This window comes from Silurus meridionalis, chromosome 28, assembly GCF_014805685.1.
Source record: "Silurus meridionalis isolate SWU-2019-XX chromosome 28, ASM1480568v1, whole genome shotgun sequence".
In the NCBI taxonomy this organism is placed as follows: domain Eukaryota; kingdom Metazoa; phylum Chordata; class Actinopteri; order Siluriformes; family Siluridae; genus Silurus; species Silurus meridionalis.
The window spans coordinates 4,983,262-5,009,594 of record NC_060911.1 but is presented as its reverse complement, the minus strand read 5'-3'; the positions used below and the strand labels follow the sequence as shown (position 1 = coordinate 5,009,594).

Sequence of the window (26,333 nt, the reverse complement as noted above, 5' to 3'; positions counted from 1 at the left end):
TCTATGTATCTTTATATCATTACTGTACATTCTGCCCAACATTTCATTCATTTGTGTATATAACCTGTGTGTATATTTATTTATATAGACTGTTTATTCGACTTGCTAACTTCTAATTACTCTTCAATGCCATAGCCTTAAGAACCATTTCTGTACTTCTTAATGATGTCCACACATCTCTGCACTGTTACTGCCTTTATATTTATTCACTGTACATATGCTTACATATTTCTCACTTGCTGTAAATATGCCATATGTTTATCTGCACTTTTGCACGATAGCTACATTTTGCACTTCTGGTAGATGCCAAACTGCATTTCGTTGCTGTGTACCTGTACAATGCAATGATCTATCACGCATCCCCATCGTACCTGTAATTTAAACCTATAGATGGCGCACTTTCATATACAAAAAAACAAAAACAAACACCAAACAAGCTCTTAAATGATGAGAATTAGAAGGGTGTAGTGTTTAAAGTGTTGTAATTGTTGAAGTTACACATGACATGGAGATGAAAAATTAGGCACAATAAATACAGTTGCTTTGACATATGTAACATTTTGGAATATATATATAACTGATATGCAAAAACGTTTGAGACAGTTGAAGAAAAATGCTGATTAAGTAACTGAAGAACAATGTGTTCAAAACCTAAAGAGCAAATTCGGATTACATGTTGTACAAAAGAGGATTTTTAACAGAATGGGCAGAATTATTGTGTCACATTTGCTTCAACTTGAGGCCAAAAAAAAAAAGAACCAAAAAAATACTGACATGCGGTAATAGCACTCCCTCTGAGTTCTTATTAACCAAAGTTGAAGAGCTTCAGTGAACAAACCTAGAGCCCTTGGAAGTGAACTCACGTCTCCATTGATGTGGAGATTTTTTTCATTAACTACTCTATTTAATCACTGTTACACGGAGGAGGACAAAAAAAAAACCTAGGAAGCTTATCCACAGCACTTACACAGTGTATTGATTTGGTAAATGAAAAGGATTCTGAGCCCTGTGTGTGTGTGTGTGCGTGCATGTATGTATATATAAAACTATATTTCAAACAATGTAGTGAAAAAGATTCCACAAGATCTACACACAAAAAAAAGAAAAAGATGAAAACCACAGAATAGAAAAAGTGCAGTGTCTGCAGCGAGGGAAAAAAAAAATCCTTCATGGTTTTGGTCTCTTCATTCGATTCGGAGTCTTGAACCAGCATCTGTGTTGTGTGTGTGTGTGTGTGTGAGCGCTCATGTGTTTGTTAGTATGTTTCCCCACTGATGTCCTACAGATTCATGCAGGTTCCTCCTCCATTCCTGGGCCAATTACGCCAAACTCCTTTGTCGTGGCTTTATTCTTGGATATAGCTGTTGAAGGAAGGGGGGGGGATACTTTGTTACTGAGGAAACACCTATACAGTGGACATTGTCTTAAAGCAGCTTTACACAGAACAGAACAGGAATAGTGATGCCTCTGACAACAATTGTTTACAGTAAAGAAAAAAGGCTGGGAAAGGTTAGAAAAATAATAAAAACAGGTTAGAAAGCCAGGTTTTAGTTATACAAATATAAAACTAAGAAGAAGTGTCACAGTTCAGCAAAAATATGTTTCGTGGAAATTGGATTGCATTTTCTCCTGATAATAAAAATGTATGAGTTTTGAATGTCCCATCCGGCATCATGTATAAATAACTTGATCCCAGTGATGATGTTTTTATTTCAAATAGTGAGGTGTTTCCCTTTATTTCCTGTTTTTCCCTTTTAAGAATGAATCTCATTTACATAATGGTCAAGACATTCAAACTTAAATCCTTAAATCGTTACCCAATTGTGGTTATTTCGCTTTTCTTGGTTCTACATTATATTGTCAGAGACGTTTAAAGTCGACCAATTTGAGACCAAAGACAGTCTGCAAAACTTATCAGAAATGTACAATGACCAACTCACAGTGCGACAATAACAAATGCGACCTTAAATGATGACATGTATCTGGGATTACAATAAGGAAGAAAATCATGGGGCATTAGAGGCCTTGCTTCTTTTATTTGTGTGTTTCTCAAGCTTCTCTTTTCCCTTGCTGTGACCGAGTTCATGTTAAGTTTTTATTCGCTCGTAAATAAATAGATTTCACAAAATGTAGTTGAGTAAAAAGTAAGTAAAAAAACATATTTCTCTTAAAAATGTTACAGAAAGTTACAGTAAAATGGGGAAAAAAAAGCTTTCTATATCATTGTCGTACAGTCGTGTGTGTTTGATACATGATCTGTAATGAACGTATAAGTTTGCTACACCAAGTAGATTTTGGTGGTTGCCTTTGGAGACTCACCCCGAGTAAGTTCCTGGGAATGTATCCTTCCTTGTCTCCCATGCGTGCCCACCACCACTCGATCTCGTCCTCGTCCTCTCTCCTCACCACAGTCATGCAGTCTCCCTCTTTAAACTGCAGCTCGTCGTCTTCGCCGCTCGCGTAGTCCCACAGCGCGTACACCACACCACGGTTCATGATGCCCATTTTCTCCTGCACTCCTGTAGAACCGGATTCAGGCATAACATTATGAACACCTGCCTAATACTGTGTTGGACCCCCTTTTGCTGCTAAAACAGTTCAGACCCATTGAGCATTAACAGCATGAACTTCTTGAGCAGTTTGAGCTACAGGAGTTCATCTGTTGGATCGGACCACACGGACCAGCCTTCGCTCCCCATATGAATCAGCCTCGGCTGCTCATGACCCTTTTGCCGGTTCACCACTGTTCCTTCTTTAGAGCACTTTTGAGAGATACTGACCACTGCAGACCAGAAACATCCCACAAGAGCTGCAGTTTTGGAGATGCTCTGACCCGGTCGTCTATACGTCTCACAATTTGTCAAACTCGGGTAAATCCTTACATCCATTTTTCCTGCTACTAAAACGTCAACTTTGAGGACAAAATGTTCACTCGCTGCCTAATAAATATATTCACCCACTAACATGTGCCATGATTAAAAGGTAATAAGTGTTCTTCAATTTACCGCTCATAAAGTTATAAGTCAGTGTGTGTGTGTATATATATATATATATATATATTATATATGCTCTGGCATACACACCATAGAGGAACTGCGAGCACTGGGTGTAGCCTTCCTCCAACTCCTCGCACTTATCCGCGGCCGTCTGGAGGTCGCTGTAGGTGGCGGCAAACACGGCTGCTCCGGACTCCACCAGGAACTTGCACACCTGGACGTTATTACAGGACGCGGCGCAGTGCAGCGGAGTCCTGGTGCAGGGACACAGCATTGATAAAAGGTTAGATCTGTTTACTGAATGCATAAATGTACAAGTCCTGCATATTAGAAGAAGTTCTTGCTCCTGAACTCACCAGCCGTCGCTGTCAGCAGCGTTGACGTTGACTCCGAACTGTACGAGGAATTTGACGATCTCTGTGTGACCGGCGCAGACGGCGTTGTGTAGGGCTGTGATCCCTTCGTCATTGGGCAGACTGGGGTCTTCCACCTGCACGCCAAAACCCCACAAACCCCCCTCCGGTTTTACTTTTTATTTATATATATTTATAAAAAACTAACTCCGTAATAAACCCGGTGTCATTTGAAGTTTATTGAAGCAAGAAAAAGACCGTAACGAACCTCGTAGATGATTCGCTGCACCAGATCGTACTCTCCCTCCAGAGAAGAGTCCAGAAGCAAAGCCAAGGGGTTGAATTTCACCCTCATGCTATGGTCGATGCGTTCCGATCCATCCTTGCGCAAATTTGTCCGCTTGCCCTATTAAAAAAAAAAAAAAAAAAAAAGCAGCCGTTTAGCTGATGTTTATCGCACTGGAACATCTGACATTTTGCTGGAAGTACTCGGTTTCTCTGCGAGGATATCCATCAGTGTATAAACCGGTTTGGTTCCTGCATCTCGTGATGACTGATTTCGCTTTAATGAGATTGCACAAGCCGATTAGACCTTTTTTTCCTCCCTACTCGAATAAAGAACTCTTTGAGTAATGAATACAGAAGCACAATAAGAACTGGGCCATTATTTTTTTTTATTTGCTTCAGATCTTATTTGAACTTAAGCGAGCTTAATTTAAGGAGCTTCTGCAGCAGAACGCAGCTCTTGTGATTTATACGCATGAACAAGGCCGCTTACGCAAATTCGGCACGAGTGCAGCAGATTAAAGGGCAATAAATAGAACGTTCTCTATTTTTGAACAAAACAGACTCTGTGCTGGGATTACATCTGTAGCCAAGGGCAAGGTTAGTCACCCTTACTTACAGTGAGGCCAAAAGGGGGAAATCAGATTCCATGTGGGGTGTTTTTGCAAAACCTTAATGCCATGCAAGAAGAAGAAAAAACTAATATTTCTCTTACAGCTGAAAATGAAAAACACAAACTTTTTCCATCTTTTCACTAATTAAGGAGATGACTGAACTGATGCTGATGTCAGCTGAAACATAGCAAATCGCACCATTAAAGGATACTGGATGACTCATTAACAGGATGTTTGGTTGAAAAAGTCCGATTCCAAGGTCACGTGTACAGCCAGCATTTCACAAAGCTCTCTACATTTAACCTACTGGTCACCTCGGTTGAACTCAGAACTGATACTTATCGATAGCGTTATCGATATTTTGGTGCAAAAATAAATGATGTGAAATGATGGTCAAATGTTGAAAATGTCAAGATATTTTATTACTGCTGAACTTAAGTACCGCAGTTGACAAACGCCGCTAAGAAACAGAAAAAGGCACATTTTAAAAAGTATAAAAAAGCCCTCCAAATAAATAAGAATAAAAAATTCAAAAAGAGAGAGAGAGATTTCCTCAGCATACCCCAGCACGAACATATCTGAATGTAAAGTTTGACCAGATAGCAATAACTAACTGTACTTTCTTAAAATGTTTTTTAAATAGATGCTGGATCAAAACAAACAACACTTAAAATAACACTGAACTTTATGTTTAGAAAAAGTTAAAAATAAAAAATTATAAATAATAAAAAACGGTACTGATTTATGAAAATCCCAAGGGTTTTAATCCCTATTTTTATATTTATAGTTATACTTTATACTTTTATTATACTTTTTATACTTAATAAGAATACATTAATATTCTATTTCTATTTACATGTTAGACAGTTGCCAAAAGCATTTCACTACATGTTTTACATTCTGTATGAATGTGTGTGACATAAAAAAAAAAATTATTTAAAAAATGTAATAAATATAAATGTCAATTATATTAATAAATATAATTACATAATAAAGTTTAAATAATAAATAATATAACGCTCTCCGTGCAGCGTGCTGTCTTGCATGTTAAAACAAACAGCCTGTGGCATCAGTGATTCCCCTCTAGCGGACCAGAAGGCAACTTTATTTTAAAATCAATGCATTCAAAAAGCATTCTGGGACTTATGTGTACTCACTGGTGGTAGAGGAACCTGTCCCATGACCTCTGGTGGCTTCATGTTTAATGTGTCATCCCCCAGAGCTTCCTGCTCAGCACCGCTTGGATAAGGAGGAGGAGGATAGGGAGGGAACTCCTCTACATAACTTTCAGCAGGCAACGGGAGCTGCTCTTCGACCTCAGGAGGAGGAGGCGGTGGGATTAGGAGAGCGTCTTCGGGGCGAGGAGCAGGGTGAGACGGCGGCGGGGGCGGTATGAAGTCCTCGCCGTCGATTTTCAGGACGTGTATAGGTGGCAGCGGGTCAGTAAGCGGCTGCTCGGGGGATTCGGGTTCTGATGGCTCTGTGTTGACCGGATCGGGTGATGCGCTCTTTTCTTCTGCAGGTCTGGGAGGACTGACTGTGGTTTCCATGGCAGCCAGCGTGGTTTTCTGGTAGAGAAGTTTCTGCATGTTAGGACCCGCAGGACCTTCAGGTTCGGTGATGGAGCTGCGCTTTTTAAGAGGCCTCGGAGCATTGCAGAGCTTCTTGCGCAGCGCCTCGAGGTCCATGTCACTCTGGTTGCGGTAGGGGTTGGAGATGAAGGGCAGCAGCTTGGTGGGGCTAAGCGGGCGCGGGATTCGTTCGGTCTCCTGGTTCTCGGGAGCCGGAGCGCCGTTCGTGCCTTGGTCGGTCTCCATTTCGGGGACATTCGGACGCTCCATGTAGGGGTTGTCCATTTGCGGTGACTGGGATTGCTGGCCTGTGGGGATCACTGGTTTCCCGTACACTAACGAGAAATAAAAAAAACAAAGCGTACCCGATGAGTCAAGTTACAAACTAACAATTTGAATACTAACACACGTAAAATTCAACTCACTGCTGACAAAGTTGTAGCGGTTGTGGGACCGGTTCAGCGCTCCCTGAATGCCTTGCTGAATGCCTTTGCTTACTGCTGGCTGCTTTGTGTACATGGAGTAGATGGAGCTGGCTGCCACTGTCTGAGGTTTCTGGATAGAGGGCTCCTTGGGCTCCGGGGTAAAAGGTCGAACAGTGGCAGCCGGTGGGGTTTCCTGTTTGGATGGGAGTGGAAGTGTGTTGCTCTGAGTGGGTGGAAGAGGTGTGCGCTGCTGCTGGCCGCTCAGTTTGCCCTTGCCTGGAAAGGTGCCCGCATTTGGGAAGGGCAGATTGACCTGTCGAGGTTTGCTTGGAACGGGAGGGGGAACTTTAACCGGGTTTTTGGCAGCATTCTGCTTACGAGGGGGGGAAAAAAAAAACCTAGGTTAAATATACATGCTATAAATGTTAACAAAAAAAATTAAAAGTGTGTATTAGGGGTGTAACACGTATTTATACCGAACCGTGCATGTGTAACAGTTACAATCTTAGGTTCCCTCACAAAAATTAAGTGGCAGACAATGACAATAATGGCAGGGGTATAAAAACTAGAGTTAGCGCAGTGTCACTGTGGCTAATCGCGCCGTACCAGAAATACGATTTGTAGTGCGTCGTTTTATGCGTGCGCAAAATCGCTTCCACTTCCTGTGCTGTTTCCGACAGTCTAACAATATGAAATCTTGTGTTTTATGTCAAACTTTAAGAATTTCTGTCGAAAGGACGAAAAAACTTTACAATTGCACATATCGAGGGAGTGAATGACTGAAAGGAATGAAGAAATTTTTTAAGTATGCTGGAATAAGTACAACAGATCTTTAAAAAATTTTATATTAAATCTAACACACACACACACACACACACACACACACACACACATCTGTATGAATTGAAAACCGAAGTACGCACCAAACCGGGTATTTTGGCTACCGTTACACCCCCTCTAGTGTGTACTAAGCTTGTGCTGAAATTTCCACAAATTGCTAACCTGGGCGTCTCTCGCAAGGTCCTCACTGCTCTGGTTCTTGCGTAGGGAGGCTGTGGACTGTTCACTGGATTCAAACATGGAGATCGGGCGCTTTCGGTCCTGCTGTCCTCTTTTCAACACGTCTGTGTCGTCTGGAGCTGCAGGACAGGAGGACACATTAATATTCAGGTCATGGCTGGACTCAGTAGAACATTGTGAACATGTTTATACCACTAAGTAAAGTCTTACGTTATCAGCTGACATTTCAGGGTAAAATTGGCTGCTTTTCAGCATTTTATTCAGTGGGACAGATTAAACACTGCGAATGATCACCTTGCTCTTGAGGCGCTTGGCTTGGCAGTCGTGGTAAAGTGGAGGAAGCATGGCTGGTGGTAGAACCTGTGGGAGATGAGCTCCAATCAGACACTTTAGGTGCCTTTGACGTCGGAAGACCTGAAAAAAACAAAAAAGGTGCTCGACTTATTTTTTTAAAATAATAAATGAATGATATTAACCATCACTCAGAACTGCACAGGATTCACTCTCGGTAACAAATTTCCCGATCAGCAAAGCATTTAATCAAAGGCGACCTAGAAGGCGCTTTAATTAATCAGTTGCGATCGTGTGATTGTAGACTAAGCAGTGAGAGTTCAGAAAAGATTAGCATTCCTGAGAAGTCGGGATGTGCTTTCACACGGAAAAAACTAAAGAAATCTTTTTCTAGAGCCGTGTGTAAAACCTCATCTTGGGTTTCGTCACACCTGCACACAAACATGCTCGTCTTTGTCACGCAAACAAACAACCAACTCTGCACAACGGCTGTGTACCTTTTCTCTTCGCCCGCAGTTCTTTCAGCGGCTTAAGCAAGAACGTTTCTTCTATTAAAGAAACAAAAAAATGAAAAATGCAAACAATACTAAACATGGCAGTAATACGATCCAATCAGATCACAACAAATAAACCGCAGACACGAACACAAAGCTGCTTACGGGAGACAAAATCGCCCTGGCGTTATACCAAGTGCTTTGAAATTTCAACAGTCTTCACAAAAGGGTGAAAGGAAACTCCTGCTAATGCGATACAGAACAACTAAAGACCAACATTACAGGGAGGATTAGATGGAAGACCTAAATAAAAAAAACGATGGCTATAAACACGTTTATAGTCAAAGTATTAATAAATTTAACTGGCGATATTAATATAGGTTTTCCATTGAGTGTCCTACAAGAAAGAAGCGAACCTACTGCAGTAAAAATACACTCTATGGACTAAAGTTTGGACACGTGAGCAGAAGTGTTTTTTGAATATCCTGTTCCACATTTAGTCCCCATTTGCTGCTATAATAATAATAATAATAATAATAATAATAATAATAATAATAATAATAAGCTCCACTCCTCTGGAAGATGTTCCACTGCATTTTTAAGTGTGGAGATTTGTTCTCAATCGGCTACAAGAATATTAGTAAAGTAAACTGATGTAGGTGAAGGTGAGGAGGTCTGGGGTGCAGACAGGAGATTTTCCACTCCAAACCCATGTGTATTATAGTGCTTAAAAACAGGTTTGGGTCTCTATTTAAAAAGGGGACATTTTTTTATATATACAATTGTGTGCCTAAAATTATGTAGTAACATTGTGGGGGAAAAACCAACAATAAAAAACCCCCCACATATTTCAGTCAGGTCAGGTGTCCTAATACCTTTGCCCATATTGTGGTGCTCTACTGCTGTCTAATGCCTGTATTTGAGAAATTCAAGTTTGCCACCTGCTTTATTGCCCTCCACTCTTTATATATAAATCATTCATTCTAAGTAGGTGTAGTATGAGGAAGGGGCAGTTACCGCTTTCCTCCAAGTGGCCTCTGTTGCTCTGTAATGCTGCAAGAACAGAAGTTAGGTCTAATCTAACGGCTCTCACAGGAAGCACATGTTGGCTTTCACCTGCCCTTTGTTGGGCGATGTTGTGAGGTGTTGGAAAGTAAGAGAGAATCGGGAGGGTGAGAGAATCGATGAGAGAATGTTCACTGCATCACAGCACACTAGTGACTAAAGGGTGCTACCTTCTGAGCTGAGAACCACAGCAAAACCGTGCTGCGGCAGTGTCCCAGGACTCTCATCTCCTGTGGCAAATGCAAACTAAACCTCAAAGTCACAGGAGACCACACACACACACACAAACTTTCCTATTTCTCTGAGTGCCTAATGTTCCTATTGTACTAGTAAAAAGCAGCGTTGGCATTGCTTATAGAAATCCTCATTTGCTGCCCTTCGGAAGCTAAAGCACACGTAATGCTTTTCATGCCAGCGAGTGAAATGCGCGTGCTGTACCTGTGCCAGGTTTGGCCGGTGCCGACACCGTGCCGGTACTCCTGTCCTGATGTGGCAGTGTGGCTGCGCCCTCGGGGTAGACGGGCTTCACCAGATCCTGTCTGGCTGGACCGCGTGGCATGGTGGACGACTGGATGTACGGCCCCACGGCAGCCACACGAGACTGACCTCCTGATTGAGGGGGCTGTCCATCAGAAGACACCTGAAGGAGAGTGGTGGTTATTATTCAAATGTCATTTCTATCCTCGCCTCCACAGTATTACTAATTCAAGGCAAAACAAATGAACGCATTCAATAACGTCGAACGCAAAGCCACTATAATAAGGCTGGAAAGAAATGGCAAGAATAAGCAAAAGGGAATAACTGGATGTTATGGATTAAAATACACAGGACTGATTTTCACTTTGCACATCGTAACTCAAAAAATCCTAATATGTCCCTTATAAACAATTCTAGTCATGTGGGTTTATTATCTTTGGCGCTGTGGGAAAATGGCGATAACTGATTGCAAAGAAATGCTTTAAAAGGGAAAAAAAAAATCTAAATAAAACAGATGAATAACCACTTGCCGGTCCAAAAAAACTCACACAGATGCCTGGACATCTAAATGAACTGCCTAGATGTACATTTTACCCTCTGACAAATCAAAATGCGAAGGGGGAAAAAAACGCAACTGAAAATAAGCAGCACTGGCGGACGTTAAAAAAATAAAATAAATAAATCAAATCGAAACGAAACGAAAGCATCGCGTAAATCCAAACAGGGATGACTAGGGTTGCAAAGTAGCGAAAATGTCTGGTAAATTTCCTGAAACTTTCCATTGGAACTTGGGAAATATTCTAAGATGGATACTTGATAAGAATTTATGAGAATGAATTCAAATTATTGGGAGGTTTATACAAACTGTATCTTATTCTAACAAATATAACCATTTTGTTTGAATTTTCTTTATATACAGACATTTTTTACTTCAAGCATAAGAGACTTCTTTCAAATAAAACAGTAATGTGTCCATATTTGGACCAGTACTGTACTTTGTATGATAACAGAAAACTAGCCCTATAAACTGTCAAAGAAATAGTGCTAAGTTACATTTAACATATCTGATTTACTGACTGGCTACAGTATAAACACATATTTGTATTTTCTAGTTAAACTTGACATAGAAATAAATATATTTCCTCAAGTAATATCAAATCTTACTTGAACTGATGTAATCTTCAGACTCAAATGTGCTTCAACATTCCTGTGGACCTTCAGTAAGTGTGCTGTGTGTATGTGATTGATGTAAAGAAATTCTAAAGAAATTGCAATTAAATCTGGTTGTTTTACCCAAAATTCCCTGTTATTGGTGATCCTACAATCCTTCTATTAATTCCCATGGAAAGTTTCCAGTCATGAAAATTCCCAGAATTTTGCAGCCCTGAGGATGACTGGCATGGACGAAACCGACTAACAAAGTCCCAAATAGTACTGTAGCTTTACCTTGGGTTGGGTATCTTTTGAAGCCTTTTCCTTAACGGGGAAGCCATTCTTAAATGGAAACAAGAACAAAACAACTATCAGCACATTCAAAAGGCGAGTACACTTTTGCCTAGTGGTTAACAGGAAGACGATCCCGTTCCTCACAGCACCGGGAATGCGAGCGAATTTCGTTTTAGTCGGACAGGAATGAGAGTTTAAGGAGGGGGGGGGGGTCATACTCAGAAAGATCCCACTGAATCCTGGACCACCACAGGTGCCTGGTAGCGCCACCGCATGTTACTTGGCAGTAATTAAAGACTTAAACATCATCCCTTTGTGTTAGTTTAGTTAATATTCTGTGCAGAGCCGTGCTCGAAACCAAGCGTGTGGGGGGGTGGATTATTATTCCATCTACAACCTTCTTTATATAATCGTACAGAGGAAAGGATTGATAAAGAACTGAATTTTAGTACAAGAGAAAAACATTCACGGGTTCTCCATTTCATGCCCTTTTTTTCATTCTATAGGAATTAGGGGAGGAAACATTGTATTAGTAAAAATCCTTATTGCAGGATTTGCCCGTGGTACCGCAAACATCACCGAAACACCACAGAGAAGCCCAGACGTTTTGGTAAACACAAACCCGAAGAACATTGACAAAATGAAAATGCAACCACCAGGGGGCGCTTTGTGCCGTAACGCATGGTGATAAGAGTATGGAGCTGGAATCTACTCCACGTTTGGGAGTAACATTATTCCTTTCATCAGCTAATATACTGGAAGGTACACTCTATGGACAAAAGTTTGTGGACACCTGAGCAGAAGATTGTGCTCCAACATTGTCATAAAAGTTTGGAGAAAGAAAGAAAAAAAAAAAAAAAACACTCAAGGCTAGAAAAGTCAACTGTCCCAATACTTTTGCCCATATAGTGTATAACAGGAAGGAAAAAAAATATCCAGATATCCAGGTAACCTCTAGAGGAGGAAAAAACAATTATTAATAATGCAAATAAAATTCACGTGTGTGTGTGTGTGTGTGTGTGTGTGCGCAACACAGAGTCATTTCTATTCACAGCAATTAATCCAGCAAGATTTCAGCCTGTTAAATTGGTTCCATCTCAAAAATAAAATCTGTAGCTGCCACAGAGTTTAAGGCTTTTTAAGACCCTTTTAAAAGAAAAAGGCACACACAAATACGCTGTTAGCGGCTTAACCGAGCCCTAAATTCATTTTCTTAAAGCCGAGTATCGCTAAACTTGCACTTCCGCATAGCTGAAAAATCTAATCTGACAGCGATCCGCACCAATAACAGAAAGCTGATTGGCTGTTGCATGTCGGCCTCACTGGTAGTCGTAATACAGCGAATTATATTTGGAGTTGCACAAGAAAAAAGTACAAGACCACGAAAACAAACAAATACCTTCTGAAGTGCCTCGGGGGCTCTTCAATGAGCGTTAGAGGTTGTGTTACGTGAACATCGAAGAATTAGGACCCGTTTATAATTATTTAGGACAGAGATCAGCAACTTTCTGACTTTTTAAAGACCTAAAAAAATGTTACATTTTTAAGACTTGGCAGAAACCCTGCTCACTGGATTACCAGCACAGTCTTTTTACTGAATACACGTCATTAAATGATGCGGACAATCGGCCAATAGAAATAGAGCATCCGTCTTGGCCCCCTACCGACAAAACATCCCTTATCCTCTCATATCTCCGAAAAACTGCAAACAAAAGAGACACTCTGTGCGAGAACTGCTTAATTGTCGAATGAAAACTGAGGTGTTCATCGGATTCATCTGCATCACGTGAGATTTCTACGTCTCTTTAAGCCCCAGTGTGTTTAACATTACATCAAGAAAGCACATTCAGGAGTTTGGACACCTGACTTTTCTATACGTAATTGGTTCTTACCGCATGATGTCTTTCTGAGGCTTTTCCGTTCCTTTTCCCCTCTTCGCATCTCCAATTAATAGACAACTTCTATTCAGGGTTCCTACACATTTTACTTTTCACCATATTTAACTTAAGAAAGAATGATTTTAAATTCCAAATATAACGTTACGGTAAAATCACCGATATGCACCAGATTTGCACGTGTTCAATCGAACAGTGACCCACGCGGGTTCCGGGGGACCACAGTAAACGAGAAAGTGTCTAGCGTTTTTGATAGCAACTTTTGTGAAACGACCGAAAAAGAAAGTGCAAATCGGTTTTTACAAAAACATCGTTTTTAAATGTATCCAGAATACCATAGACGTAGCCTTAGTTTTAGAAAAAAAATTATAAATAATAATAAATAAATATATATATATATATATATATATATACAAATTCTCAGAACTCTATATTTTAGAAAACTGAATCGAATATTCTAATAAATATTTTTCACTACTTACTGTTCTCCTCTCCCCCCCACTACAAATCCAGACTTGAATATCGCTCAAATCAAATTCCATACATTATCTTACTTTCCAAAATGCGTAGGAACCCTGTGTTTTGATACACCGTTACCGATAAACTGCTTTTATCTTCCAAATAAAAAAATAAAATACATAAGAAAAAAAAACGTCAGGAGAGGTTCTCCGATATCACGACGCATCCTCTCAAATACGAACCCAGATTACGAGCGGCACATTTCGTGATGTTTTAATGCTCCGTGTAAAATCTGCACTGCTGCTTTATGAGTCCCGTTATCCTCACTGATGATCATTTCCTATACTCGGGGACGTCCCCTGTCTCGTGCGTGATCCCTACAGTACTCACTGGAAGATTCTCTTTCTGCTGCAGCGCCGCTTTCTTCTTCCAAAGACGATCGCGGAGTTCGCTGACACGCTTGTCCATGTTGGCCACCTCCTGGTTCTTCTTGTTCAGGTTCTCCCTCTGCTGCTGCAGTTTCGTGTTCTGCTCCTGATTCATGTTGTTCCTCAGCTGATTAGGAAAAAAAATGGGTGAAATTATAATAAACAAACAACCGTGCTTAATACTGACAAATACTACAGTTTATCGAACCGTTAACTGAGAACGTAACATGCTGCTCGAATGCTGCACGAACTTCGATCGAGTCTGTGGTTCTATAGCTTCATGTGGCTTCAGGAGTTTGGACGCCTGACTTTTCCAGCCGTATTGGAATGTGGTTCTTACCACAAATGCATCTGTTGTCTTTTGGTGCGGAAGCATGAATTTTTTTCCTTCATGTGAACTTGAGACCTAAACCTGTTCAAGCATGCCAATGCTTCTGGGCACAAAGCCAGATGGTTTATATGGGTTAGATGGGAAGATCTTCTGCTAGAGCGCTCAACCCTATCGAACATCTACGGGATGAACCTACATCAGCACAAAGTGGCTGAATAAGCTCAAATCTCCACACGCACTAAAATCTAGTGGAACATCTTCTCAGAGGAGTGGAGATTTTAAGAGTAAACGGGGGCTAAATGTGGAAAATGATCTCCGAAAGCACAGACAAATCTTATGGTCAGGTGTCCAAAAACTTTTGTATAGTGTATAGTGTGTAATGTGTGTCTGATGTTCGAGTTCCGCACCTGTAGCTCTCTGTAGAGACGGTCGAGCTCCGCCACGGCGCTCTGATTGTCGTGCACGGCGTCCATCTTGCCGTTCTTTAGCATCTCCAGCTGCCTGCTGAGCTCCTCGACTTTGGACACCGCCACCACGAGCTCGCGCTGCTTCTGCTGCAGCAGGTTGTTCATCTGCTCGATCTCTTCCACTGCAAACGTACAAACAACATTCAGAAAACTACAACTTCAAACCTTCTTTGAGGGACGTCGACCACGAGCGCTCACCCAGTTTTCCGTTGCTGATGCGCTTCTGCTCCACCTGGCCCTTGAGGGCGCGCACTTTCTTCAGCCGAGCCTCCTGTTTATCCACGTTCTCCCTGAGGCGCTGTAACTTTTCCTGCTCTGAAACCTGCTGCTGCTTCATCTGGTCTTGCTGCTTCAGGTAGCGCAGACGCTGCTCCTGTACGCCACGACAAGACATGATCACATCGCGAGAACCCTTTTAGGTGCCTCCTAACTGTCATATCTACAACGTTCTCACAAGCTATTATATGATCCTACATTTCTAAACTTTATCTACCTTCGACGACAGGAGTTGTTGCTGCGCATCGATTTGTTGCTGCTGTCGGGTCGCCATCTCCTGCAGCTCAGCGAGAGTCATGTCCATGCGTGGAGCAGCCACCTGCAAAGCGGCAAATAAACAGTTTCCTTCCTACACCACTGGTTTTCTTCCTTATTGCGCAAGTAGATCAAATGAAACTCGAGTCATCCACTCACCCCGTTCTCCATCCTTCGATCTGGGGGTCCTTTAACGCCGTTCCTCCGCTGATCCATCCCCCTGGCATTGCCTGGAAAACATTTAGGTAATACATTATATATGTGAACAAAGGATTGGGACATCTGACTTTCCCAGAAACTTTTACCACAAATTTTCCCTTCGCTTCTACTAGGAGACCCAAAAACTGTGAGGATGGGCTGTGAGGATATGAAGGAAAAAAAAAAAAAAACGGTTTCAATTAAAGCTGGGGTCACAAGCAGGTTAGAAAAACAGTCGACTCCAAATTAGCACCTGGCCCGGTTAAAACAAAGGATGCTGTGTAGTAAAATGACTGGCGATGTGCCACGCATCTAGCATGGCTCTCATAAACAGTCACTGCTCATTAAAAAAAATTGGTCATGGGAGCAATGAGTCCAATCACGATCCGGTCACTGTGCAAGTTTGGCATTTACATAAAGCTACTTTTACAGCTGACTGGATCGAGGGAACAGAAAAAGATTAGACTGGGATGGGGGGAAATGCAAGCAACATAACTTAGCCAAACACAAGAGCTGCAGTTTTGTGGACGTTCTAACCCGGTTGTCTAGACGTCTCACAATTTGTCAAACTCAAATCCTTACGCTCACCCATTTTTCCTGCTTCTAACACGTCCTCTTGCTGCCTAATAGATAAATCCACCCACTAACAGGAGCCATGATGAAGAGATAATCAGTGTTCTTCTCTTCAGCGCTCAAATAATTCCTAATCGGTGTACAGTTTATTCAGAAGAATCATTTCTCAAACACTTTATTTCATGTACACCATATAGACACCTGCCTTTTCCAGCCATATGTGGTTCTCCCTTAATCTGTTGGAGGCACACAGTTGTATATCTCTGGATGTCGTAGCAAAATATTTTCCCTAAGAGACCCAAAACTGCACAAAGCCAGTTCCATGAAGATATGCTTTACATAAGTCGGAGTGGAAGATCTCCTGCTATAGAGCTGTGACCTTAACCCTATCTAACACCTATAGGATGTGTTGGAACTCAAATCTCCACCAGAAGAGAACATGAGAACATCTTTCCAGAAGAGTGGAGGTTATAGAACAGCAAATGGGGACTAAAGGTGGAATGGGAGGTGTAAAAAGCCCATTCGAATGGTCAGGTGTCCACAAACTTCTTGTCCGTACAGTGCATTTGATTTCCTTGTTAAAAAAAAAAAATTATTCGGTGCTTGTGATTCAGTGCTTTAGCTAAGATCAGACTAAAGCACCTGGCAGTAACCTTAAAGCGTCAACCGAGAAACCAATCACGCCGAAGCCACCTCGTTTCCGCACAGATGAACCGTTCCCGTGACGCTTTTCCTGATAAACTCGCCCGTTCTGCCTCGTCGCTGCTTGACGGTACTCACCTGGCTCGCGGCCCGGGGTTCTTTCGTGCCGCAGGAAGAAGCGGACCTCTGATTTGCGTGAGCCCCAGCGCTGTAGTAGCTCCAGCATCCTCTCGTTCTCGCCCACAGTTCGCTCTGCGCACACACACACACACACACACACACCCCAGAGTCCGATCAGCTAACGCCAATAACCCCAGCATGCGAGGACAGCAGTGAGGGAGTGCTGACACGCACTGCTGCTGCGCTGAACTGCTGAGGAGACACACTCAGGAACATGATCTGACGAGTCACGATGGATTCTACTCAACTATTAATCCTGAACCTGACAACGTAGAACATCTTAAAGACTTTTAGATGACGAATGTGTACTCGTTTCAGCAGTGTGTTAGAGCCGTTTCATTGGCCAGTGTAAATTATAACGTATCCCACGATGTAGGAACGTTTATATTATAGGACTGATTATCAGATCTGACGATGCATTTCCTGTTTATCTCAGCGCGTGATTTTAACTGGCTGCTGGCCATGATTAGTCGCAAATGTGTGTGCGGTTTAACTGATTTCCCTTAAATGAAAAAAGAAGGATAGATTTGTTTCCATCCTCTAAGTATCTTTACTTTTTTAGGATATTTTCATTGTGGGAGACTTTATTTTACACAATTTTTCAGGAAAAACCTGCCCTTCTTCACTACCTTGAAGCCAAAACTGGATGAAATGAGAAGCTGTGGTCAGAATGTGTGTGTGTGTGTGTGTGTGTGTGTGTGTGTGTGTGTGTGTGTGTGTTTGGAGTGAGGGTCCTTTGTGCCTCTCTGAGAAGAGAACAATGAACTGCATCAATAATTCAAATCGAGCTCTTATAGATCAGCACATATACGTTTAATACTCCAGTCCATTCGAAAACAAGAATTTCTTCACAGGATCGTGAACGAAAAAAATGCTCATTAAAGCTAAAAAATCAATTCAACCTTGCTGGAAAAGATGCTGGACCCCCACACAGAATAGAAAGATTCACATGTCCACAGTGGTCGTTCAGGTACCTGCACAATAACGCGCTCGACAAAACAGTGTCTAATTATCGTTATCCTGAATACGGTAAATACGAAAAAAAAAAAATAATTGTCTAGTATATATATATACACAATTCAAAAAGTAGACAAAATCTATGACTTTGTCCTCCGCTTGTAGACCATCGGCACAAATGCTGCAGAACCGCTTCGGCTCGACTGACCGCGATTCCACTTTCCGCTCATCTTCCCACATTAGTCATTAACTCGGAGACGGGTTTATTCAAAGCCCGGATCGCTCGGCTTTCTGCGTAAACGACTGTACAATAACAAACGGCGCATGAAAAAACGGCTCGCTCCGATCCACGCTCCGAAGTGCCTTTCCTGGTACTTGAAAACGCTCGAAGGCCCTAGCCGTGCTTGAAGGTGCGTAACCATGGCAACGGTCCACAGCCGAAACCTCGTGTCTTCGAGAACTGAATGAGAACACAATGCCCCGTTTCCAGGAAGCCCTGCTCCCATTACTCATTTGAATCGCTCGTTTACATAAATCCGAAGAGCGCTTCGGTTTAGTTTGTTATTCGAACATATTCGTACGCCTTGAAGAATCCGGAGAACTTTGTTCAGATTTCTTTTTAATACAAAATACTTTGGGGGGGAAAACAAAAAAAAAATCCTTTGATTGAATAAATGTCATTCTCTGGACCCATAGTTTTCTGAGAACGAAATTCTCCTACCTGATCCTCGCCACATCTCCGTCAAGTGGCAGTCCACCTCGCCTGGCTCCTTGCAGAGCTCCACCACATCCCAGCACACCGTCTCAGGGGTTATGGGCACCTCGGTGAAATGCTGGTCGTTGTTGCTGAGGTATACGGTCAAGAACATCTGCCGAGAGATGGAGACGGCGGGTCAAGCGTACGTACAAATGTATGCGTAAGGGATATTTTGCGGTTTCGATGCACGGCGTGGAGGCGAATAACGGCCCGCCGCATTTGAAGGGTGTAAACCCCCCTCTAGCTGTGGATGACCTCAATTACACCAGCATCAAGTACGAGCTGGTTGTTGATGTTTGTGTGGCGAAAATCACTGAATAGAGAAATACCGGTTTATTTTCATTAGTATGGTTATTTAAGGGTCTAGAATCGTGCTGCTCTAAATCATACACAGAGATGAAGATGGAGGAATCGTACCTAGAGATAAAGTAGTGCCACATTCTAACTAAATGAGGTGTAATAAATAGTTATTAGAATGAAAGAAAGAAAAACTTTGAAGAACACTAGGAAGAACATAATGACCACAATTAGATCTGGGATCTTATGGAGTAATGGATGTAGGAACGATGGGCCCCTGAAGTTTTGGATTCCACCTACTGCAGTTTCAGGGACCGTTTAAACAAGCGATTAAGAAGACGATATTCAATAGACGGAATCACTTTGGGAACGGTAAGCGGTCCCTTTTCCGCAAAGTAAAAGTCACCTCATTGGGCCGTCCTGAGATCGAAAAACCCGAGTTCTCCTCGTCTTGAGCTTCATCTAATGAGCTCCTCTCAAAAACAAACTGTTAATAAAGTCCTGGGCTTTGCCTGGCCAACTCTGTACACAAACGCTACATCCTGTAATTGAGATGCACAGCGACAGATGTTTCTCATGGGATGTTTCGAGGCTTGAACAAAGGAGGCAGCGAGGGAGCGAGTAAGCAAACGAGCGAGAGAGAGAGAGTGAACATGTAATTACACTGGATGGATGGAGGCTGTGCTGTTCCAAATCGCTCAGCACTAACTTAATGATCCGAAGACTCCGCACAGGAGAGAAAAAAAGAACAAGTGGGCATGGGGACAGATGTGACCTTCGGTCTTTGCCAAAAAACTGATGATTTCTTTTTTTTTTTTTTATGCTCGATATTACCTTGTCGTTAGTATTACATTTTGCGTTGTGTTGACTTCTTGGTAAGCAAGGACCCAGAGGCCGAGGCAGGAGCCCTGGCGTATGTTATCATTGTGCTCAGTTGCACCCTTTTGTTTTTAAACAAATATGAAAGAATGCAAAAACAAATCTCAACCGGGGACCGGATATTTGTAGTCGATGGACACCACATACAGAGACTAAAGCATTGGGGCGTAAACGTTTTCAGGCATTTCGATGTGGATGAGCAACTTTTGGGAAAATACAAAAAAAAACAACAAAAAAAAAAAGTGGGGACGCGGAGCCTAAAACTGATCCTGATTGGTGTAGATGCAGACTAGAAAATGAGTGAAATTGCGACCGGAAAATGCGGTTTTCAAATTGATCCGTTTTGGAGAGCGTTTTTAAAAAGCCATGTTTTCATCGACCAAAATTGCGAGAAAGAAGAGAAAAATACACATTTCCAAACGAAATCGTATTAGTGTGCTCATGGCCAAGACCAGGATGCGAGAGTGCATCTTTGAAGCAATAGTTAAAAGCCTCAGTATCCCCAGCTGCACTCAATATCCAGTTGATATCCAGATGAAAGCTAACCACAGCTAGACAAAAGCTTCGTATCGTCTCCCACTATGGGGGATTTGACAGACGTGTGCCGTCACACATCTCCCCTTTGTTTCTCCCCAACAAATGCATTTTAAAGGATACATTTGGAGGAAGTCCTTCAGCTGCCTTCAGTGTCGCATCAAAAAATGTGTTTAATATTTAGTCCTTCATAAACACTTTAAACAGCTTTCAGTAAATTTCAGAAGGAAAAAAATTCTAAGCAGGACCGTAAAAAGAAGGAACATTATACAAGTACGCGATTTCGAGATGGGAACTTGTTTATTCGGCGTCACGTGACGCTACACCGTGTGCTATTTACTCTATGAGGTAATGCATCGTGCGGATGCCTCGAGCTAATTAGCCCACGAGTGACGCAACAAGCAGAGGTGTGTTTCGGTGTACGCACGGTACTAGGCAACAGCCAGTAGAAATCAGCCTCAGGAGGTTCGAACCTGTTCTTGCAGTCGAACAACGTCCGAGGTGAAGACGAGGTGCGTTACGACTGCAAACTTGCGAACCCCACACTTCCTCATTGACGCTCTTGTCCCTGAATGAACACTTATATCCCTACGGACACTGCGCCGAAACTTACTAGAAAGCTTATCTGGAAAAGTAAAAACGAAAGAAAGAAAAAAATAGAACAACAAACAAACAAACAAACAAATAAATAAACGTCCGAATACTTTTGAGTCACACGGAGTTAACATGTAAATTTACACGAGCGGCTGAATTGCCGGAAGATGGGATGTTTGAGTCACGCCCACAGATTAAACAGACGACAAGAGATACCAGGACTCCTAGTGTTCAATGGAAACAGAGGATGAAGCCTCAGGGCAAAAATAATGGCACCCCCCCCTCGGTAATGGGCATTCATTTCCTATACTCCGTTTGGCTGAAAGCCGTGGGGACTTTTTTTTATGTGTTTAACTTAAACAAAAACAGTCATCGTGAAAACCGGTTTTGATGCAGGGTTTGTTTTGTTTTGTTTTCCCCCCTAAAACAGAAGAAATTTCCTAAAATGTAGTCGAGCCTTAGCATGCTGAACAAGCAGACGTGATTGTATCTGATTTCCCCGTCACACACGTTCTCTTTTTTCAGCTCTCTGGGTCGATTTCGTTCGTTTATGATCGGATCAGTGCAGAGAGCGGACGGGGCGCGTGAGCCTGGGGTGGTGGCGTGTATATGGTTGAACGTGATGTTTTCGGGTTACGGATGACATGATGGAATAATCAGCTGACTCGTCCAATCGATACTACTTTGATAGACTTTCTGATTCCGGAAAAAGGATAGACGTGGACTCCGAATGCAGCCGGATGTTCCTTCAAGCTTCCTCCACAAGCGTGGTCAGCGTGGGCACTCTGGAGCTACACAGCTCAATACACCTCCAGCTGTGATGCGGTGTGTTCGGACACCTTTTGATCATTTGGTCACCCTGCGAGACCTGCAGTTTTGGAGATCCTTAAACTGTCATCTAGCGTCACAATTTAGCTCGAGTAAATTCAGCTAAGGTCCTAAAACTTGCCCATTTTTCCCTGCTTCCAACACATCGACTTCACAAACAACAGACTGTTCTTGTTTTCTCTCTTTTGCTAATTGAAAGACAATCAATGGCACCTCGATGGACCACATGCAATGTATTGTTGTAGAACTTTGATGCTTCCTCACCTCAAACTGGTTTGTCTCCTACAAACACCTCGCCTTATACACCCTTTATAAAACGACTTAGACCTCTATAAACCCCTATGAGCAAACCCTATTACACCACTAATACATGAACTCAGCCATTCTAATATATTTTTAATACAATTATACTTTTTAATGACTTCCAATGTAAGGAAACAATTAAACAACGACAACTTCATGATTTATCGTGATCGGTTCAGTCATCTGACTTAAGCCAAAAGTACCTTTTGTACACCATTTCACCAGGTTTTATAATTGCTGACGCATCTTCCAATGATAAAGCAGGACTTTAGTAGCACCAGGACTCAGAGTAACAGTAGAAACGTTCTTCACAGCCATGAGGACAAATAAGTCACAATTTCAAAGCAAACGAGATACTACGAATAACACCTACGCAAACACAAGTGTGGAAATAAAACTGCTATCAACCAGAAATCTGGATGTAAATATAACATTACAGAGCCTGTACAAGAAACTGGAAACACCTAGTTTTTATGGTTTTTAAGACATATGCATGTTCCTTTTATTTAAATGCAACAAACTAAATCAAAAGCAAAAAACATGCAAGAATTGGTCAGCGAATGACTGGAAAAAAAGAACCATTAAGTCAGAAAGAAATTTCCAACTAGTGAAGATCATCAAGTTTTATATGAGGTATCGCAAAGTATTGTAGCTGAAAGTTTGAAGAAACGAACTGTTTGGTTGCCAAGAAGCTGTTATTCATGCGAAGGGAGGATTTGTTTAATGAAAATCAAGTGGACAGACATTGTTCAACATTGTTCAGACAGATGGAGTCTGTTGCGTAAAAACAGAAAGAAGATGTATGTCTGTCTAAAGCCATAAAAAAAACTACCTGCTGTATTTTCAACATTTTTAAGCTTAAGCTTTTTGTTTTTTATTATTTAATGGCAAATATTTTTTTTTGACTGACCTTAAGTTAACTGACCCAAATTTTCCCTATAATGAAAAAAATAGTAATATAAATAAATCCAAACAATAAGAGGTACATTGTTTAATTTCCCTTCTCCTTGCTGTTGTGTCCTCTGGTTGCTCAAACTTCAATATATCCAGCGTCCGTCTAATCACGAGACATCGCCACACCATTTCAATAGGCAAATTATTACCTGAACTCATGACCTCTTGTGGGCCTGTACAGAGGGAAGACGTCTCCAAAAAAACAGAGCTTGTCTTATCAGAGTTCAGCAGGAGCGTGCAAGCACAATACGTGTGATGAAAACAATGTGTTCGACTGAACCCCGACACATGCTTGTGATGCAGACAAGCACGTGAGATCGGTCAAAACACGTGTTCACAAATGCATTAGGAACGCAGGTAAACAAAGAGCCATCTGGTCTCCTGGGGCAGAGAGAAAACACACTGATGGTTCTTGCCTTTTCCATCTGCAGGGACGTATGCCATTCTAGACTTTTACTCTTCACAAATTATCACGTGGGAACGTCAGATATTGTGAAGTAGGAGCACAAGACAAAGTTTTTTTAATGCATTTTTCATATTTCCTTTTGTATCCCCCTGCCTCGCCTTTCGTGTTTCATGGATTTACGAAATAAAACAGCACCTGATATGGACTAAAGTACACTGACTTTTCCAGCCTTCACCAAGCTTTACCACAAAGTTGGAGGCACACAAATGTATGAACATTTTCCCTACACTTGTGACCCAAAACTTGTTACCCTGTTCCAGCATTACAATGCCCCTGTGAACAAATCCAGCTCCATGAAGTTATGGTTTCCATGGGTTGGAGTGGAAAATCTTGATTGGTCCAGAGCTTTAGAGTGCTGACCTCAATCATATTGAGCACCATTGGGATGAATTGGAACACTGACTGCACCCCAGGCCTTCTCACCCTGACCTCACTTCTGTGGCTGAATGAGCACAGATCTCCACAACCACACTTCAAAAATCTAGTGTAACATCTTCCCAGCGGAGTAGAGGTTATTATAGGTCGCTCCTACACTTTGCTCTTGCACACAACCAAATGGATGATGAATTGGATTCAGGGAAGTCAACACAGTGTCATTCTGATAAAGTATCCAGTGGGTGGGTTTTATTGGAAGTGTGGCCTTACATTTGTCCATCATCTTTCCAGTCTCTGAATTACATTCGACATGAGACCAAAAACCAGAACATTGGCAAAACTTTTTTTGTTTGTTTGTTTGCATAACCAAACTTTTGGTAAACATTTCACAGCAACCATGAGCAAGAAAAGTGAGCCAATCCATTCGTGGAACATGTAACAAGTCTACATGCAAGTCTTCATTTGCATTGTTTGATATTAAATCTTTCCCGAAGAGGAACTACAAGTGTCACTCGGTAAGAGAAGCACCACTGCAAGAGGAAGTGCTGCATCCCACAGGAAAGGGAAAATATATATGTATGTATATATATTATATATATATACACATATACTTGTTTATAATTGGATGAGCCTTCTGTCAATCATTTGACCACACTCTACAGGTCACCATGGATCCTTGAGGCCTGAGATTCATGAACATAAGAGCTGACTGGGGGATGGGAGCAAAACTGGAGAAGAACAATGGAGGTCTGAGGGCGTTCGTGACCAGATCGAAAAGCTGGAACTAATAAAAAAAAGGTCACTCATTACGTTGGGTTGCAATTCATAGATGTGTTTATAGAGGATTGTACAGTGCAGCAGCAACAACAAGGGGTCCAAGCACTGGTTCCAGTTTTTACAACACAAGTTTTTCAATCATTCGAAAATATGAACCTCTTATCCACATGTTTCTTTGCTGCTGCTGTTTTCCTGCTTTTCAATGCTAAGAAGCCTTTAGAGCCAAAGTCTTATTCTAGCTCAGGTTCGGCTCAGATGCTCGGAAGGGAACCGACCCGGCCATCGGGGTTTGCACAAGCACAAGATCACATTAGTATGAACATGGCCTCAGTGTCAGTCCCAGGTAAAGATAAATAAATAAAAAATCCAAGAAACTGGATTAGGAAGGGAATTTTGCCATAAATCCTGTGGCAAATCAAATGTGCGGATCAATTCAATTAATTTTTATTAGTAATTCGCTTTTTACAATTGTCTCAAAGCAGCTTTTTTAATCAATGATCTACTCAAAGAATCAATGATCTGCTGTAGCGAGCTCTAAGGAGGACACTGGAAAGTAAAAAGAAATTTAAATGTGTGGAAAGTGTCTAGAATTAATATCTAGCGATGCTCTACCTTTCCCCACATCAGTACAGTCACCAACACCTGTGTGCTCATCCACTGAATTGGAAGAAGTCCAGCGCATGGTTCCTGTTCCTGTTTTCAGGAGCAAAAATCCAAAAACAACAACCCACTGCGCATTAAAGTTCAGCCGAGCCTTTCAGATACTCCAAGAACTTTTTGACGAAAGCCGATCTCGTTATTGAGAAAATAAATATTTGATAACGAGCTCCGTTACAGTAAGTAAAGCACTCATGCTCTACATACGGAAAGGAAAAGCGTGACCTTCCCAGCGTGAGTCATTACGCATCTTTGTACAAGTTTCGGTCAAACAAGTGAATCAAAAAGGCACATTGTGTACAAGCCTTTCATGTTTCAATGATTAGTTTCTCACTGATCCCGCCCCCTTTTGATCCCAAAGCCCCGCCCACATCGTGTTTGCCTTTATGATTGACATGCGGCCCATCCAAACAAAAACACCTGCACGATCCGGACCGGAAGTCAGCTTTCCAAAACTGGTTTTCTCAGCAACTTGTGAAAAAAACCATTACATCATTATTAGTATTATTATATTTACATAATGCTAAACATATTTGGCAGGTTATTTATCATTTATCAAAAAAATTGCATATTGTACCTTTAAACTAAGTATCCGGAAATATAATCACAAGAAAACAATTATATATTATATTAATTATATATATAAAAAGTTATAATATATATTGGTGACTTACCGGCATCATTTTGGCTTCGTATCTCATTCGTATCGACTTTTATTTCCTAGATTTTGACGCCAGTCTGCTGTACAGAGTAGTGAAGGAAATTCACTTGTCCTGAAAATAAATGAATTCTGACTTTGTAGAAAAAAATATATACATATAAAAATATATTCTAGGTGAAAAAATAGGTGGTGGAAAAAGTCAGGAATGTCCTTCTCTCTCTCGGAGGAGGAGGAGACCTGTTGCAGGGAAGGGGGTCGGGTATCGGCGGGCGGTCGGTAGGTCTCAGGCCTGGATCAGAGTAAAGTTCCGCTTTCACTCCCTGGTTTCTACACCAGTGAGCTCCCGCACGGACAAAGTTTCCCAGCACTTCCTACTACCTCGTCTGCTGTCCAAAAAAATAACGCTTTCTCCCCTGCGATGAATATCCCAGGGACGATCCACTTTCCGGCTGTTGGTGTAGTTTCACTGTTTTCGGGACATTTCCCCCCCCAGCAGTGAAGAAGGAGGAGGAGGAGGAGAAGAAGAAGAAGGAGGAGCGCCAGGTTTCCATAT

The 26,333-nt window shown here is 41.8% G+C and overlaps 1 protein-coding gene across 7 annotated transcripts; it reads right to left on the bottom strand.

Moving 5' to 3' along the window:
- Nucleotides 1–465: 465 nt before the first annotated feature.
- On the bottom strand, nt 466–26,333 carry tp53bp2a (tumor protein p53 binding protein, 2a). 7 transcript variants are annotated; one of them, XM_046842910.1, is made up of 20 exons: nt 25,794–26,333; nt 18,420–18,567; nt 16,700–16,813; nt 15,308–15,378; nt 15,111–15,212; nt 14,816–14,990; nt 14,558–14,739; nt 13,782–13,946; nt 11,038–11,085; nt 9,553–9,754; nt 8,053–8,103; nt 7,559–7,678; nt 7,247–7,383; nt 6,245–6,614; nt 5,406–6,154; nt 3,618–3,755; nt 3,353–3,486; nt 3,084–3,250; nt 2,320–2,519; nt 466–1,361 (listed from the first exon to the last, which is right to left on the bottom strand). In XM_046842910.1, the coding sequence occupies exons 1-20, from the start codon at nt 25,818–25,820 to the stop codon at nt 1,320–1,322; spliced, it is 3,342 nt and encodes a 1,113-aa protein (XP_046698866.1). In that variant the 5' UTR covers nt 25,821–26,333; the 3' UTR covers nt 466–1,319. The 7 variants fall into 7 exon arrangements, with proteins under 7 accessions (XP_046698866.1, XP_046698865.1, XP_046698869.1 ...); XM_046842909.1 differs by lacking the exon at nt 25,794–26,333 and adding an exon at nt 25,075–25,231; XM_046842913.1 differs by lacking the exon at nt 8,053–8,103 and having other exon boundaries at nt 25,794–26,330.

What these genes read in the sequence shown, in the direction of transcription:
- tp53bp2a (XM_046842909.1), bottom strand. Translation starts at nt 25,116, where the DNA reads ATGAGCACACAGGTGTTGGTGACTGTACTGATGTGGGGAAAG. An exon ending in GTCTCTACAGAGAGCTACAG is followed by an intron (nt 13,947 to 14,557) that starts GTGCGGAACTCG and finishes TTTCCTAATCAG; the next exon opens with CTGAGGAACAACATGAATCA. An exon ending in ACTGCGGGCGAAGAGAAAAG is followed by an intron (nt 7,679 to 8,052) that starts GTACACAGCCGT and finishes TGTTTTTTTCAG; the next exon opens with GTCTTCCGACGTCAAAGGCA.